General features: G+C 54.2%; 1 protein-coding gene across 2 annotated transcripts; it reads right to left on the bottom strand.

Moving 5' to 3' along the window:
• Positions 1–271: 271 nt before the first annotated feature.
• On the bottom strand, positions 272–13,046 carry MLN (motilin). Of its 2 annotated transcripts, XM_053222924.1 has the most exons (6): positions 11,204–13,046; positions 10,455–10,854; positions 7,443–7,566; positions 5,243–5,359; positions 1,909–2,017; positions 273–1,108 (listed from the first exon to the last, which is right to left on the bottom strand). In XM_053222924.1, the coding sequence occupies exons 2-6, from the start codon at positions 10,490–10,492 to the stop codon at positions 1,101–1,103; spliced, it is 396 nt and encodes a 131-aa protein (XP_053078899.1). In that variant the 5' UTR covers positions 10,493–10,854; positions 11,204–13,046; the 3' UTR covers positions 273–1,100. The 2 variants fall into 2 exon arrangements, with proteins under 2 accessions (XP_026913769.1, XP_053078899.1); XM_027057968.2 differs by lacking the exon at positions 11,204–13,046 and having other exon boundaries at positions 272–1,108; positions 10,429–10,472.
• Positions 13,047–14,288: the final 1,242 nt, after the last annotated feature.

The following is a 14,288-nucleotide window of genomic DNA, read 5'->3' as shown; positions in this document are numbered from 1 at the left end:
TTTTTATTTTTGGGACAGAGAGAGACAGAGCATGAACGGGGGAGGGGCAGAGAGAGAGGGAGACACAGAATCGGAAACAGGCTCCAGGCTCTGAGCCATCAGCCCAGAGCCCGACGCGGGGCTCGAACTCACGGACCGCGAGATCGTGACCTGGCTGAAGTCGGACGCTTAACCGACTGCGCCACCCAGGCGCCCCAGGACCATCATTTTTAAGGGTTGGGGTCGTCTTGTTTCGGTAACTACTGTCTGTGGCTAAGTTCTCGCAATGGTTGGGGTGGGTGGAAATACGGAATGGGCCTCATGTCTAATTGCTGATAACCTATGGGTAGAGGGAGCTGTGTTTCCTCTAAGGCCATCCAGTTTATAAATAAATGAGCATCCATTAATGTAACATTAAATTAGAATGAAATTTCCCATCCAGTTTTGTTTAGGAGGCAGAAATCAGTGGGTTGAATGTGGAATTTTGCTGTGGATGCTGGAGCATGCAGTCACAAGGTGATAATAATGATAGTAATTTGCTCGTGCCTGTACCCTCATCTCAAGGCACGTATTACCACCTGGCTTTTGCAAAGCCTCATTGAGGTTAAAGGGCTAGCTGGAAGTTACTCAGCAAGGGGTTGAGTACAGAAGTCTTATGGCTCTCCAGCCCATCTAGACCTTGAGTTTGCCAATAAACAGAAAGTGGAGACCTGAATTCCTCGCTCTGCCACCGACTGGTGTGTGGGCCGAAAATGCCATCTCTCTGGACCTCAGTTTCCTCACCAGCACAAATCTTGCAATTCCGTGGGTCTCACGTGATAATTTGAACGGAGAATTTAGCCAAGGCACACGTTTTGCTACTGTATATGTGCCATTTACAGCTAACTCCCTCTGAGCTTGATTTTTCCCCCCTTTATGCAATGACCCGGGGTTTGGCCTTTAAAAATTAAAATATTAAATAAAAGAGTCGTTTCTGTTTATTTGCCACTTTATTTGCCAGAGGGGGCTTGCTTGGGAGAGTATTTTCCTTTGGAGCCCGGCTGTGGGGCATGCAGATTCCGGGGTCTCCCTCGGGTGGGAGGGCACTCCCAGTTTCATCCACCTTCCCCTGGAGCGGGCTGTCATTTGTCTGTTGGGGAAAAACACAGGAGGTCTGCAGCTTGGTAGATTCAGTGGGTCCACTTCTAAGCCTGGCCGCCAACACAGGGCCAACCCAGGGAGGAGGGGGCGCCCCCAGGGGACGCTGGGCCAGGCTTCTGGAAGCTCTGCCTCTAGCTTTCTCTGTAGCCTGGGGCAAGTCATTTAACCTCCCGGTTCTTCCATTTCAAACACCAACTCCCCACCTCTCTCCTCTCCTCCTGGGGACCCGGAGAAGTAATTAGTGGCTGTTTGTCAGACAAGTCCTGGCTTTGCACAAGTGGCTCCGGCAGACCTTGAAGGGCAGACCTTGAACCGGGCAAGGCCACGTGGAGCTCAGGACTTGGATTTGTAGAACAGATAAAGAAAATGCAGGCTTCTGTGGCCAGACTGCCGCAGGGTTTCCTTCAGAGGAACTGCCTGGCCTGGGTGGTGTTTTGGGAGGGAATACGCGATCTGGAGCAGGGGAAGGGTTGGGTGGGTTGTCGTGGTCAGCTCTGCCAGGAGGGTGTTTGGGAAAGGGGCCTGAGCCATCAGGGCAGGGCCTCGAGATGCCCCTGGCTGGGGAACTGGGCCTCCCCGGTCCCCAGGAGCCATCTGAGCCCCTGCTCTGTGATCAGGCTTCCATCCGAGACAGGGGCACCCTTTCCCGGAGAAGACCATTTCATGTTCTCAAGCACAAGGCAGAAAAACAAATCGCCATCCCCAAACCCTGCTCAGATGCACTCTGGGAATATTAACGTGGGTGGACAAGGCTGAGCCCCAGAGGCAGAGGCGCCCTGCCTCCCATACCGTTCCGGGCAGGCAGAAGCACCTCACTCAGCAGCCCTTCCAGGGCGGCCCGGTACTTTTCCAGCTGCCTGGAGTTCATCCTCGTTCCAATTGCCACAGGAGCAGTCAGCTGTGAAATAAGGCAGAGTTAACAAGAAGGAAGAGACACGGAGAGCGCCATTAACCCCTGGGCGCCTCGCGGGCAGCAGGAGGCACTGCCAAGAGCCACACCACCCTGCGGCCCCATTCTGCCCCATCCTCTGGGAGCCTCGGCCTCCCAGGACCCAGCAGGGAATTCTGGCACCTCCCCCCAACTCGATCCAGGGGCCCGGATCCTGGGAGTCCCCCGGACTTGCTGCCCAGGGACGATCAACAAACCTCCCCTGGTGGGGAAGCTGGGACAGGAGGGGAGGGTCTGCAGGAACCCACTGCCCCCACCCCGCCCCTGTCTTTTCATGTGGGAGGAAACTCTCCCTCCCCCTTCTCCTGAGTAATGATAACCAGCACCGTGAAGCCTTAGGGCGCAGGCGCCATTCTAAACGCTTCGTGTATATTAAGCCTCTCAATAACCCTGTGATGTAGGGATCATTAGTGTCCCCATTCTGCAGAGGAGGAAAGGGAGGACAAAGGGGTAGGAAAACTCGCTCCAAGCCACACAGGTACTCAGTAGCAGAGGGAGAAGGTGCTATACCCAGGAGAGCTGACTCCAGGGTCTGTGCCCATGACCACCAGGTCTTCTCTAGCACCGCGGGGACACAGGCGAGACCCCAGAGTTGCTGTCTGGAGGCTCATCACCAAGAAAGGTGGTTGTGGCAGAGCCGGGGGTGCTGAGCTTGCTGTCACCCCCAGAGCTTCCTGGTTCAGTGATCTTGGTTTGCAAACCAGCTGGCAGACTGGGAGATTGCCTGCCTGTCTGGAGAGCTGCGATGGAGGAGTCCCAGGCCCCCCACCCCCACCCCCCACTGGTGGTGGGAAATGGGCTTGGGATGCCTGAAGGCAAGCGAAGGGTCCCCGTGGGCTCTGGCCTCCAGCCCTGCCGTGTCCTCACCTTACAATGAGGAGGCTGGACGGAATGATCCGGAAAGGACCTCCTGGCCTGTATATCATGTTCTAGGGGGATGGAAAGGGGACGAGGGGTACCTCACCCTCAGCCTCCGAGAGGCATTCCACAGGATGTAACATGTGCTTTAAACTGCCTTGGGTGCGGAGGGCAGTCCTGAGGGAGCTCCCCTTTGCCAGCTGAACCAGTCACCCCCAGTTCCTCCTGGGGAGCCCAAGGAGCATGTGGGGAGGAAAGGCACACTCCCCTAACCCCACCACCCAGGGTGGTGACAGCACTGAGGAGGCCATGACCGACCTCCCTGTTTATGGACAGCTGATGGGGTCTAAAGACCCCTGGCTGGTGTCCAGCTCAGTTTTGCCCTGACTGTGACCTTGGCAAGGCCCTCGTTCTCTCTGCATATCAGTCTTTTCCTCTCCCAGGCCTCTTTACGGGGAAGTGTCCCTCCCCTCAGTCCCGGAGCCCTTCCTTCTCCATCCATACCCACCCCCTTAAGAATCCCACTGTCCTGGCTTGAAACTCCAGCTAATTGCCGATGCCTCCCACATTGATGTCTGCAGCCCTGAGCGCTCCTGAAGTCCAGACGGCTATATACACCTGCCTTGTGCGACGCCTCCACCTGGATGCCCACCAGGCATCTTATAGTTCACAGGTCCTGTCTGACCTCCTGACCTTCCTCCTGCCATCCTGCAGCCAACCATAGGCTTCACCGTCTCCTGAGTGGCAAATCTATCCTTCCAGGTATTCCGGCCCCAAACCTCAAAGTTCGTTTTTACGTTTCTCTTTCTTTATACCCTGCATTCGTTCTTTCAGCAAATCCTCAGAGCTTCTAACTCGAAATTATTTCCAGAACCTGACCACTGTGCTCTGCCTCTACCTTGACCACCCTGAGCTCTTGGATGTGCTAGCAGCTCCTCGGTGGTCTCCTGAATCCTGCCCTTGCCCCTTCGGGCTGCTCTCAACACGGAAGCTGGGGAGACTCTTGTAAAATGTGAATCTGATCATGTCCCTCCTCCGCTCCAAAGCCCCCAGCAACTCCCACCTCAGCAGAGGGAAGGCCAAGTCCAAACAATAGCCTACAAAGTCCACGATCTGGTCCCACCTCCCTCTTCCTCCCTGACTCCCTCTGCTCTAGCCACTCCAGCCTCTTCACTGTTCTTCCACACTCTTCCACCAGGCCTCCTTCTGCCTCGGGGCCTTTGCATTGACTATTCCTGCCACCTGGAATGCTCTTCCCCCAGATATCTTTGTGGTTGCCTGCCTCACCGTCTCCAGGTCTCAGCGCTAATACCGTCTCCTCGTGAAGCCCGCTCTGACCACCCTGTTGAGGTTGCAACCCATCCACCTCCAGTCCCTGCCTTATTTTCCTCCACGGCACCTGTTAGGACCGGCCATGTTATGATGCTTGCTTCTGTATCCTGTCTGTAGTCTGCTGCCCGTCCTTCTGACATCTCATTTCCAGTCCCCCACTGCAGTGTGAGCTTCACGAGCTCGGAGGATGTATCTGTTTTGTTCACCGCCCTATCGCCAGGGCCCAGAACTGAGCCATGCTTCACACTTAGGGCTCAGGGTCTTCTCATCTGGATAAATGAGGCTGAGAACTTAAGAGCCGCACTGGACAAACTCAAGGCTCGCTTAGGCCGCCACGATCTGTGCATCCTAACACAGCACTGCAGGCCCGAGGCCCTGGGTCTTGACACTGTAGTCGTCTCCCAGGGCACCCTTGTGCTCTGTCTCCTGGTGACCGCAGTTGCCCCCTGACTCGTCTCCTGCCTCCACTTGTGCGGTCCCAGGTCTTTCTAAGTCAGATGAGATGACTTCCCTGCTGTGAACTCCCCAGTGACCTTCCAGACATGGTGCCTGGACCACTAGGCCCTGCCACTCTCTTGCCCTCTCCCAAGTGCGCCCTGGCCTTGGGGGCCTCACACCTACCACATGCTTCCTGAGCAGGGCCTTTGCCGGCACGTTTCCTTCTGGGACGTTCTTGCTCTAGCTGTTTGTATCACAGGCTCCTTCTCATCATTCTGGTTCCAAATCAAATAAATGTCACCTCCTCTGAGAGGCCTCCTAGCCAAAGCAGTGCCCCCAGCCCCCACCCCCTCACCCTCTATCATGCCTCCTTACCCGGTGCCTTATTTGAGACAGCTGTGTCATTGTTGGTGTCTGTATCTCTCCTAGGATGGAACTTGTTGCCTGAATGTCTGGTTTGCTGCTGTGTTCCAGAACAATCTGTGGCTGGCAGGGGGAACCCTTCCCCACACTAGGTTTCTCTGCATTGTCCCCCTGTCTGCTCACCTTGATAACTTCGTTTTCTTCTTCCTCTGTGGGCTCCACAGGGTCCAGAGGGCCCACTTCCTCGGACCTCTGCTGTACAATCAGGGACTTCTTTTGCCCTTTGTTCCGCTCCTTTTCCTAAGGGCAGAGCACAAATTTGCACAAAACCTGCCATCTCTCCACCGCCCAGATGGCCCTCGCCTGTCTCTGCCCAGGGTGCTAAGTGGTCTGAGCTTCCCACAGGCCAAAAGAGTTCTCCCAGGTGCCTCTACACGAGGAGTTCCAGAAACCCAACGGCTTACAAATGGCCCTCAGTGTCGTTCACCAATAGGTCAACTTGAAGAAGAATCCGTTCCTTTGTAGTTCAAGCATTGCACCCACATTGTTACTGTTAATTAAGTTAAAATGCTGAAAATAAGGGCTGCCCTTCATGTATATTAAGTGTGGAAATGTGTTTTTCTTCGCACAGAGCCCATAAAAAAGGTGGCAAGACAGCCTCGCCTGGGAGGGCGCCATGGGGTGGCCCAGAAACTGGAGTCCCTGGGAGGTGATTTATAAGAGGCGAGACAGGGAGATGAATTATGGAGGAAGGAGTTTGCAGCTTCTTCAGAGAAATCCGGTGCCTGGCAATTCTGAGGAGCAAAACCACAGAGCGGATCAACGCAAAACGTTCTTTGGTTGCCATTTTGCTAGTTTATGTTCTACCGACGTTGATTGTTTCTGCCCAGACCTAAACCTTACGTGGCATCCTGCTTGCCAGGTCCCGGGGCACCGAGATCAGACACACCTCAATCCTTTGGCTTCTCTAATGACCCCCTTGGGATTCAGCTCTGGGCCTTGCCTGGGACACGGTGATTCTAGAACAATTGGTTGTCCCTTCTGGAGAGGAAGCCGGTGGTAGAGAAATTATGTTTAGAGAGCCTGCTGCCTCTCTTCCATATTTCTATGTCTACCCCTGAAGAAGGGGAGCTGGGGCCAGCCTTGCCTCTGCAAAGGACATAGGCCACTGGGTATGTGGAAGCTTGCCCCGGACAGAGTATGGACGTGCAGAGGCCATGCGACCTCCCAGAGAACGGATTCGTGTGTTTGTCCCTACTGGAGGCGAGTCTCAGACAGGTGGGACACGACAGTCCCATCCAGCTCCTCAGGTCAAAGAGAAACAAATATCTGCACAAGATACTCAGAACCCCTTGACATCTAAAGTAAAAGGCACAGGGAGCCAGGTCTGGCAATCCAGTTTCCAGAGGCCCTGCTGCCTGAGTTCCATTAAGCCTGCCTTGTTTTCTTCCGGGTTTTTTTTTTAAATATTTTTTGAAATGTTTATTTATTTTTGAGAGAGAGAGAGAGAGAGAGAGAGAGAGAGAGAGAGAGAGAGAGAGAGACTGCATGTGAGCAGGGGAGGAGCAGAGAGAGAGGGAGACACAGAATCCGAAGCAGGCTCCAGGCTCCGAGCTGTCAGCACAGAGCCCGATGTGGGGTGCGAACTTGTGAGATCATGACCTGAGCCAAAGTCGGATGCCCAACCGACTGAGCCACCCAGGCCCCTTTTCTGGCTTCTAAAGAAGAGCCTCTGACCAGCACTCCGTGGGGGACCAACCCCTCGCCCCCTCCTTCTCTCTGAAGACCCCTGCTCAGTTCTCACCTTTTCCCTTCAGACACCCCAGGGGGGCTTCTCCCGCCTCTGAACTTAGCACTTAACCATCAGCATCACTTACTGGGCAATTAATCCCGTCCTGCCTTGTGCCGTGTCCCTTTGTTTTCTATTGTTAGCGAATTTTTCATACGATTGTATCTTGGCTCCTGAGCCTGCTCCTTGAAGACGGAGGTTCCTCGATTTCCTCGCATGCCTGGCCTCTCACCCAGGGTGGCCCTTTGTACTATGGAGATGCTCAGCAAATATTTATCGGCTTGTTAATTGAAAATTTCCTCTGAAGGATGGGCAGGGTGGGAAAAGATGTCACTTGTGGGAGCCGCTGTCACCTTTGATTGGTGCTAGTGGGGAATGAAGGCCGCAGGGAGGCAGCTGGAGTTTGGGGTCAGCTTGGGTCTGGGTCCTTCATGCTCCCCTCGATGTCACTGATGCCAGCTATGCAGCTGATTAAACGTGGGTTTCCCCCAAGGGACACTTGTGCCTTAGAGACACTAACACCACTTCAGCGCTGAGCAGCTGTGAGTCACTTGGACCACGCTGGGGAGGCAGGCAGCCTGGGGGATTTCCTACCCGAATCCTCTGGAGCTCGCTGTGGGTGAAGATGGGAACGAAGGCTTCCGTCTGGGAGGCCAGCATGACGGCCACGTGCACCATCAGCAGGACAGCCACGGCCTTGCGGGACACCATCCTGGGGCTGAACAACGACAAGAAGCTCTTGTCAGGTTCACGGCTCACGCCCTGCCAATAGCTGTGACGTTGAGCAAGCCGCTCGGCCTCTCCTCGTGTGGGCCGGGTGTGGGGCTTTACCAGAGGAGCTCAGAGGCCCTTCTCTGCCCCAGAGAGGTGAACAAGTGCCTGGGAGAGGCCGTCCTGCCCCCGTCACACAACTGGGGGAGAAGCATCCCACACGCCAGCCACCCTCGTTGTTACCGGTGAGGTCTTCCAAAGCTTCCAAAGCTCGTGAAGGGGGAAGGACTCCATGTCTCAGAAGAAAAACTCTAGATTAGCAACAGAATGGTGCCCCAAGACTCAGGGAGCCCTCACTGCTCCCTGGGATGGACTCAGGCCCTGATGACCCTGGGTGTCCCCGGAAGCACCAGGCGAAGACCTTAGGTCTGAAGAGAAAGAGGCTGGGACCCTTTGCCCCAGGGGAAGGCAGAGCCAGATGGAAATTTTCAGCAGGGAGCAACATCCAGGAGCTGGGAGTGGGGTCTCCACCCCTCTGGGGCCAGCACTGGCTCAGAAACAGGACTCTTTTGAGCCCCAGCTAGCTGCCTGTTGGTTACCATCTAGAAAGGACAAGAGTTCACCTCTGCCCCGCACCTCCCTCCACACCACCTCAGAATGCCACGAATGCTGGGGGTGCCTGCGTGCCTGCGTGGGGCCTCCTGTGTCCCAGGATGGGAGCAGGTCTGGAATGGTGGGCCGGAAGGTGGGCTGCCGACAGTTGCCAGGGACCAGGTGGGTGTGGTGTCCTCAAGAGTGCAACGGCTTAAGAAATGGGGTCAGAGGGGCGCCTGGGTGGCTCAGTCGGTTGAGCGTCCGACTTCAGCTCAGGTCGCGATCTCACGGTTTGTGAGTTCGAGCCCCGCGTCAGGCTCTGGGCTGATGGCTCAGAGCCTGGAGCCTGCTTCCGATTCTGTGTCTCCCTCTCTCTCTGCCCCTCCCCCATTCGTGCTCTGTCTCTCTCTGTCTCAAAAATAAATAAACATTAAAAAAAATTAAAAAAAAAAAAAGAAATGGGGTCAGAGAGTGCCTGGGTGGCTCAGTCGGTTGAGCATCCAACTCTTGATTTCAGCTCAAGTCATGATCTCAGGGTCGTGGGCTCAAGGCCTGCCTTGGGTTCCGCGCTGAGCATGGAGCTTGCTTGGGATTCTCTCTCTGCCCCTACCCTGCTCATGCTCTCTCTCTCTCTCTCTCAAAATAAATAAATATTAAAAAAAAAAGAAAAGAAAAGAAAAGAAAGAAATGCAGTCAGTTGGGCAGGCTTCAGGCCCTGTCGGGATGGTCCAGTGGCAGGGGTTGGTGATGGCGCTTCCTGCTGGGTGCCAGGCTTAGTTGATTCCGTAAGTAATTACCCCGGTGCTCAGTGTCCCCTTCTAAGCCCTCTCTCACATGATCCTCCCACTCATCTGGGAGCAGATGAAATCTGGGGAGGGGAGGAGGCCTAGAGAGGTGAAGACCTAGGGAGGGGCCAGGCCCCAGAGCGAGGAAACGAGACCAGGGGTGGCCCCTGCTGCAGCCGGCGTGGGGGTGATCACAGGGTTGCAGATAAAGAGCTTTGGGGGAGTCGGCCCGGGGCTGCTGGTGGGAGAGGGTCGTGCCCTGGACTGGCCTCTAAGTTTTGCGGGTCCAACCCCAAATCCCCCTCTGAAGAGGATCTTCGAAGGCTGTGGGCTTGCATCCTGCCTCTTCCCTGGGACCTGTCTCCTCCGTCATCTGAAGCCACTGCTATGAAGCAGGACGCTCCCTCTGCCTTCTTGCGATCCTTCCTTCTGCCCCGTCCTACTTTCTCTCTCCATCTGGCGAACACTCCATGAGAAAGGATGAGAGAGCTCAGGCAGCCAAAGCCTCCCATGCCAGCTACATACAAATTCCTAGTGGGGTCAGAAAACCGCTCACCCACTGAAGGCGGACCCTCGGGAAGCCGAGACCCAGCCCCGGGAGGATCTGGAGGGGAACAGAGGATGGGTGGGGGGTGGAGAGCTCCCAGGCACTCTCCCCCTCCCCGTTCCTACGCTTCCCCGATGGTGCGATGGTGCGTCTGTGGAGCCCTGTTTCCCTCCCAGTGGGGACGGATATGTCACATTTATGGCGTCCCATTTCCTTCACAGAGATGCTATATAGCCCTTTTCATTCCGGTGTTCGCATTTCATTCACTCCATAAGAATCAATAAAAACTTTAAATAAAAAAAGGCAAAATCCAATTGCTGCTCATTTTCTTGATCCAACTGGCAGTTGGCATGTCACCTACATTCGTTTGTGTTTCTGGGAGCTCGGAGTGGGAGAGCTTTTCACTGTGTGATGAGCCAGTGACGTCCCTTTTCCATCTCCAGCGATGGGGCTCCAGCCTACAAGTGATCAGCTCTGGATAAGCGGGCACCTGTCTCCTTCCTCCCCACCCATGGTACCACCCGACCTGGCAAGAGTTGCCCCGTCCTGTAATCTCTCTAGGGACCAGCTTTCTCCTGAACTTTCCAGAGCAAAGCCTTTGTGCCAAGCGGGGTCCGGTGTCCATGCTGAGCCCTGGCTTGGGTACCTGGCCTGCAGTCAATGGCACCACGCATCCCAGACAGCCTCCTTTTTATCAGGACTTGCACCCACCCCTCCTCCCTCCAGCTTCCGTGCCTCCGGGGCTGTCCTGCCTGTGCTCCCACTATGTATGGCTTCAACCTGCTTCTCTGGAAATCAGCTCGGGGCTTTCAGCAGGAAGCCTAGTTAAGTATTTGAAGGTGGCAGAGGGACATAGGGGAGATCTCTGGACTGGGCTGGTTTCTGCCTTGGGGCTCAGGCCGAACTCCCCCTCCCCCCGCCCCTCTCCTCTGTGGCTACTCACAGCAGCACGGTCTGGGTGGCACTGACCTTGTCTGTCTCTGCTCCTCCTTTGGTATCTGGCTCATCTGACCCGCCCTTATATCTGCTATCTGGCTGGTCTGATGGGCCCTCTAGCCCTCCCTTGGGAGCCCGTTAACCTTTGGCCACACCTTGGGGGCTTTGGGTGGGGAGCCTGGATTCTCGAAGCTCACGGAAACAACAGGCAGGGCCTGGCACGTCGTTGGACTTCTGGGGCTTTCCCGGAAGACGACAGTCAGGATTTGGTGGAGGCCAGCTTCCACCCAGATGGCACTTTCCCGTCCACTTAGAACTTAGCTGCCGCTCAGAGGGTCGTTTTAACAAAAGCCCTTTCTTTTTTGTTACTTAAATATATGATGTTGTTGAGTGTCTTCAGGCCAGCTCTTTAGTGATCGGATTCTCTGTTGGGCTGTCAGAGAGAGTGCTGTATTAGAAAGATAACTTGCCTTCAGCCTCCCCCCCCCCCCTCCCTGAAGCCCCTCACAAAAGAAAGAAAAGGCTCAGGAGTGTGTGGCAGTTTAAAGCGACTAATGAAAACACAATGACAGTCTAGACCCAGGACTGTGGAGCAACAGAGACTCTGTGGGAGCCAAGAAAGCATGTAAGGTGTGTGATACAGAAGGTTTATGGGTTTGTAGCTTAAATGGGGGAGATGAGACACCTATCCAGGCACGTTTCATGGTAATCGTATAACTCAAATGGTGAAGTGAAAGATTTAAACAGGGAAGAGATGAATGTAATCTGGAGTCAGGGCTTACTGCTGCTGCTGGCCAGTGCCGTTTCTGGAACATGGTCCGGGAATGCTTGACACACATGTTTTAATGAAGTCTCAGCGATGCCATGACGTTGGTGCTCTTAATTGTCCCATTTTGCAGATAAGGAAACCGAGGCACAATGAAATACCTCCTCGGTGACCCCACTGTAAGGTCTCTCTCTCTCTTTTTAAGTCAGCTCTACTCTCTATGTGGGGCTCAAACTCACAACCCTGCCCTGAGATTGAGAGTTGCATGCTCTACTGACTGAGTCAGCCAGGGACCCCCAAGGTCTCTCTATACAAGGGTCAAGGCTGGTCGTGGCCAAACATGGCAGAGGATGGGAGTGGGGGCTTCTGGGACACAGGGCATACGCAGGAATAAAGGATGGCATAGGATGGCAGGGTCTCCCTGTGGGTTGAGAGAGGGTCATTCTTGGGTCTGAGTGTGGGCGTTCTTAGAAACCAAGCAGAAGGATTTGGATTTGATGGGGGGAGAAACGGGGGCCCTCATAGTGCCTTGAATGGGCTTAGTGGTTGGGTCTGGTCATCAGGGCAGGGCGAGGAGAATCTGGGAGGTGGCTGGGGCAGACTGAGGGTGAAGTCCAGAGGGTCTGGGCTAGCAGAGGCCATTTCTCCAGGAGAACCTCACTGGCCATTAGCACCTTCCAGAGACGCTGCCCCAAACATTCAGATGGGGATTGCTTCTTGTCCAGGCACCCCCCCCCGCCCCGAGTCCTCCAGTCTGCTGTGGCTTTTCCTCTCAGAAAGAAACAAGTGCAGGTGCTTCAAACCCAGCCCACATAACCTCTAAACCCCCAGCTCAGCAAGGCTTCCGGCCAGCAGGGTCTCTGCATTCTACTCTGACGCCAGGTTAGACCTCGTCCAGCTCGCTGGATCACCGCCTGTTGTCAGACGGGTGCACTGGGTCTCTGCAGTCTTTGAGATTTATTGCAAAGAAATTAGAGCTTAAAACGCCAGGGCTTGGAACTGAGATGCCACTCCCCGCCCTGCCCCAGGTTGCAAGAGTGGCTTTTAAGACCAGGTCACAGACCTTGGTAGGGACAAGGTTAGCACGAGGGTAATGAAGGAGCCCACCACCTACCCAGGCTCTGGGAGGCTCGTCTGCACAATGGACTCCTGTGGGGCGGGGAGGGGGGCCGGGGAACACGTCAGTTTCTGTGTCTCTCATGCATAGACCAGGGGCAGGCCAACTATGGCCCACGGGCCAAATCCAACCTGCCGCTTATTTTTACATAGCTTACGAGCTACAAGTAGTTTTTACATTTTTAATAATTCATAAAAATCAAAGGAAGAATAATATTTGGTGATATGTGAATATATATGAAATTCAAATTTCTGAGTCCATAAATAAGGTTTCATTGGAACACAGCCACTCCCATTCATTTGCTTATTGTCTATGGCTGCTTTGGGGCTACAACAACAGAGCTGAATAGTTGGGCAGAGACATTAAGACCCACAAAGCTGAAGAGATTTATTATTTGGGCCTTCTAGAAAAAATTTGCTTACCCGTGACCTCGACAGTGTCTGGAGTGTGGAAGGTGCTTGATATGTAAAAAATAACAGCCAGACATCAGCTTTTTGCAATGTCACAACATACACTGTGACGCTGGTATGGATATTATCCCATTTGACAAGTGGGAAAACTGAGGTGAAACAATGGGCCCAAGGTCACAGCTATCAAAATGGCAGGGCCAGGATTCAAAGTTTGGCTTCAGAGGCCACTGTGTTTTTTTGCCACTTGATGCTTGATGAGTGAGTAGGTAGGATGTGTACAGCTGGGGAAGGCCCTTAACAGTGAGTGCCTTGTGGTAATTCTACAAATCCACCACTTTCTTCTAAGCCAGGCCCACCCCCCCTTCCCCCCTCCCCCCGCAAGGTATCTGAGCACAGTGCAGTCTGAGCTGACCACCTGGGACAAGCACAGGTTGTTCTGGTGTGTTCTTAGTTTTGGAGAGGCCAGACCTGGACCCAGGAAGGGCTGCAGCTGGTGGGCCAGGCGTCCACCAAGCACAAGGGGAAATTCGAAGCCTCTGCTCACCACCCCTCTGCACCAGGGCTCTGAGACCCGGGCCCTGCCTCTGCTGGGCCAGTCCGGGCTCTGGTCCAGAGACACTCTGTCTAAGAAATGATGGGAACCTCGGAACCCGAGACAGGCCTGCAGTGAGAGATGGGGAGAAAGGAGGTGCAGGAAACAGTAAATAATCTGGGATCAATTCTCTGGGCGTGAATTGCATTATCCTGGAACTCTCCCGTGATTCAGTACTTCTGATCCAAGCAATTTGCAATATTACAGTATGAGATCTGCAGTTTGCCCTGGAAGAAAGGCAAATCAAGGTTCACGGTGAGCCACCCCTTGGAACGTAGAGGAGGACGTGGACTAACGGGGGGCTCTACTCTGGGGTCACAACCTGCAAAGATGAAGCGGCCTCTCCTTCGTGCCCCTCTTGGCTGTGGATCTTGAGGGTCAGCCCTTCAGGGAAAGTGTCTCCCCTGGGAAATGTCTTCTCTCTCCTCTCTGCTGGGTGCCTTGGCCCTCGACGTGTATTTTCCACGGTCACGGGTCGTGCTTCAGAAACGGAGCGATGGGTGGATAACAAGCCTAATAACGACTACTTTGTCTTTACCATGTACACCGTCTCTCCCTACAAATGGTCAATTAGTGGCTATTTCTCCAGCTAGAAACAAAAGGGAGGTATAATCTAATGTCCTTCATTCTCCAAACGGGAGTTGCCACGGACGTGCAGCGGCCGAAGCAGAGGGGAGGAGAAAAACCCACCCACATGTGGGCACTTGATTGCCTCTTTCCCCCATGTTGGGCAGAAGTATTAGCCGTTAAGCTCTCCTCTCCTCCTGACCTTGAAAATATTGTTTGCTGGGTACTGCCATAACATCTTCATTAATGGCCTGGAACAGGGAGGCAACGGCATGTTAATTAAATTTGCAGATGATACTAAGTTGGGAGATGTAACAAACATCAGGAGGACAGAGACCTAATATGAGAAGACGTTGGGAGCTCAGAACTACAAGCTGGAAAAGGCCAGGTGAGCTGCTGGACATATGTCATCAAG

Source organism: Acinonyx jubatus, chromosome B2, assembly GCF_027475565.1.
Source record: "Acinonyx jubatus isolate Ajub_Pintada_27869175 chromosome B2, VMU_Ajub_asm_v1.0, whole genome shotgun sequence".
Classification (NCBI taxonomy): Eukaryota; Metazoa; Chordata; class Mammalia; order Carnivora; family Felidae; genus Acinonyx; species Acinonyx jubatus.
This window is presented reverse-complemented; position numbering and strand designations above follow the sequence as displayed.

Excerpts from the sequence above, each read along its gene's own strand:
- MLN (XM_053222924.1), bottom strand. The coding sequence starts at position 10,492 with ATGAGCCAGATACCAAAGGAGGAGCAGAGACAGACAAG. Across the intron at positions 5,360-7,442 it reads GCGAGCTCCAGAGGATTCGG|GAAAAGGAGCGGAACAAAGG; the intron begins GTAGGAAATCCC and ends CTCTGCCCTTAG. Across the intron at positions 2,018-5,242 it reads AAGAAAACGAAGTTATCAAG|CTGACTGCTCCTGTGGCAAT; the intron begins GTGAGCAGACAG and ends CTTATTTCACAG.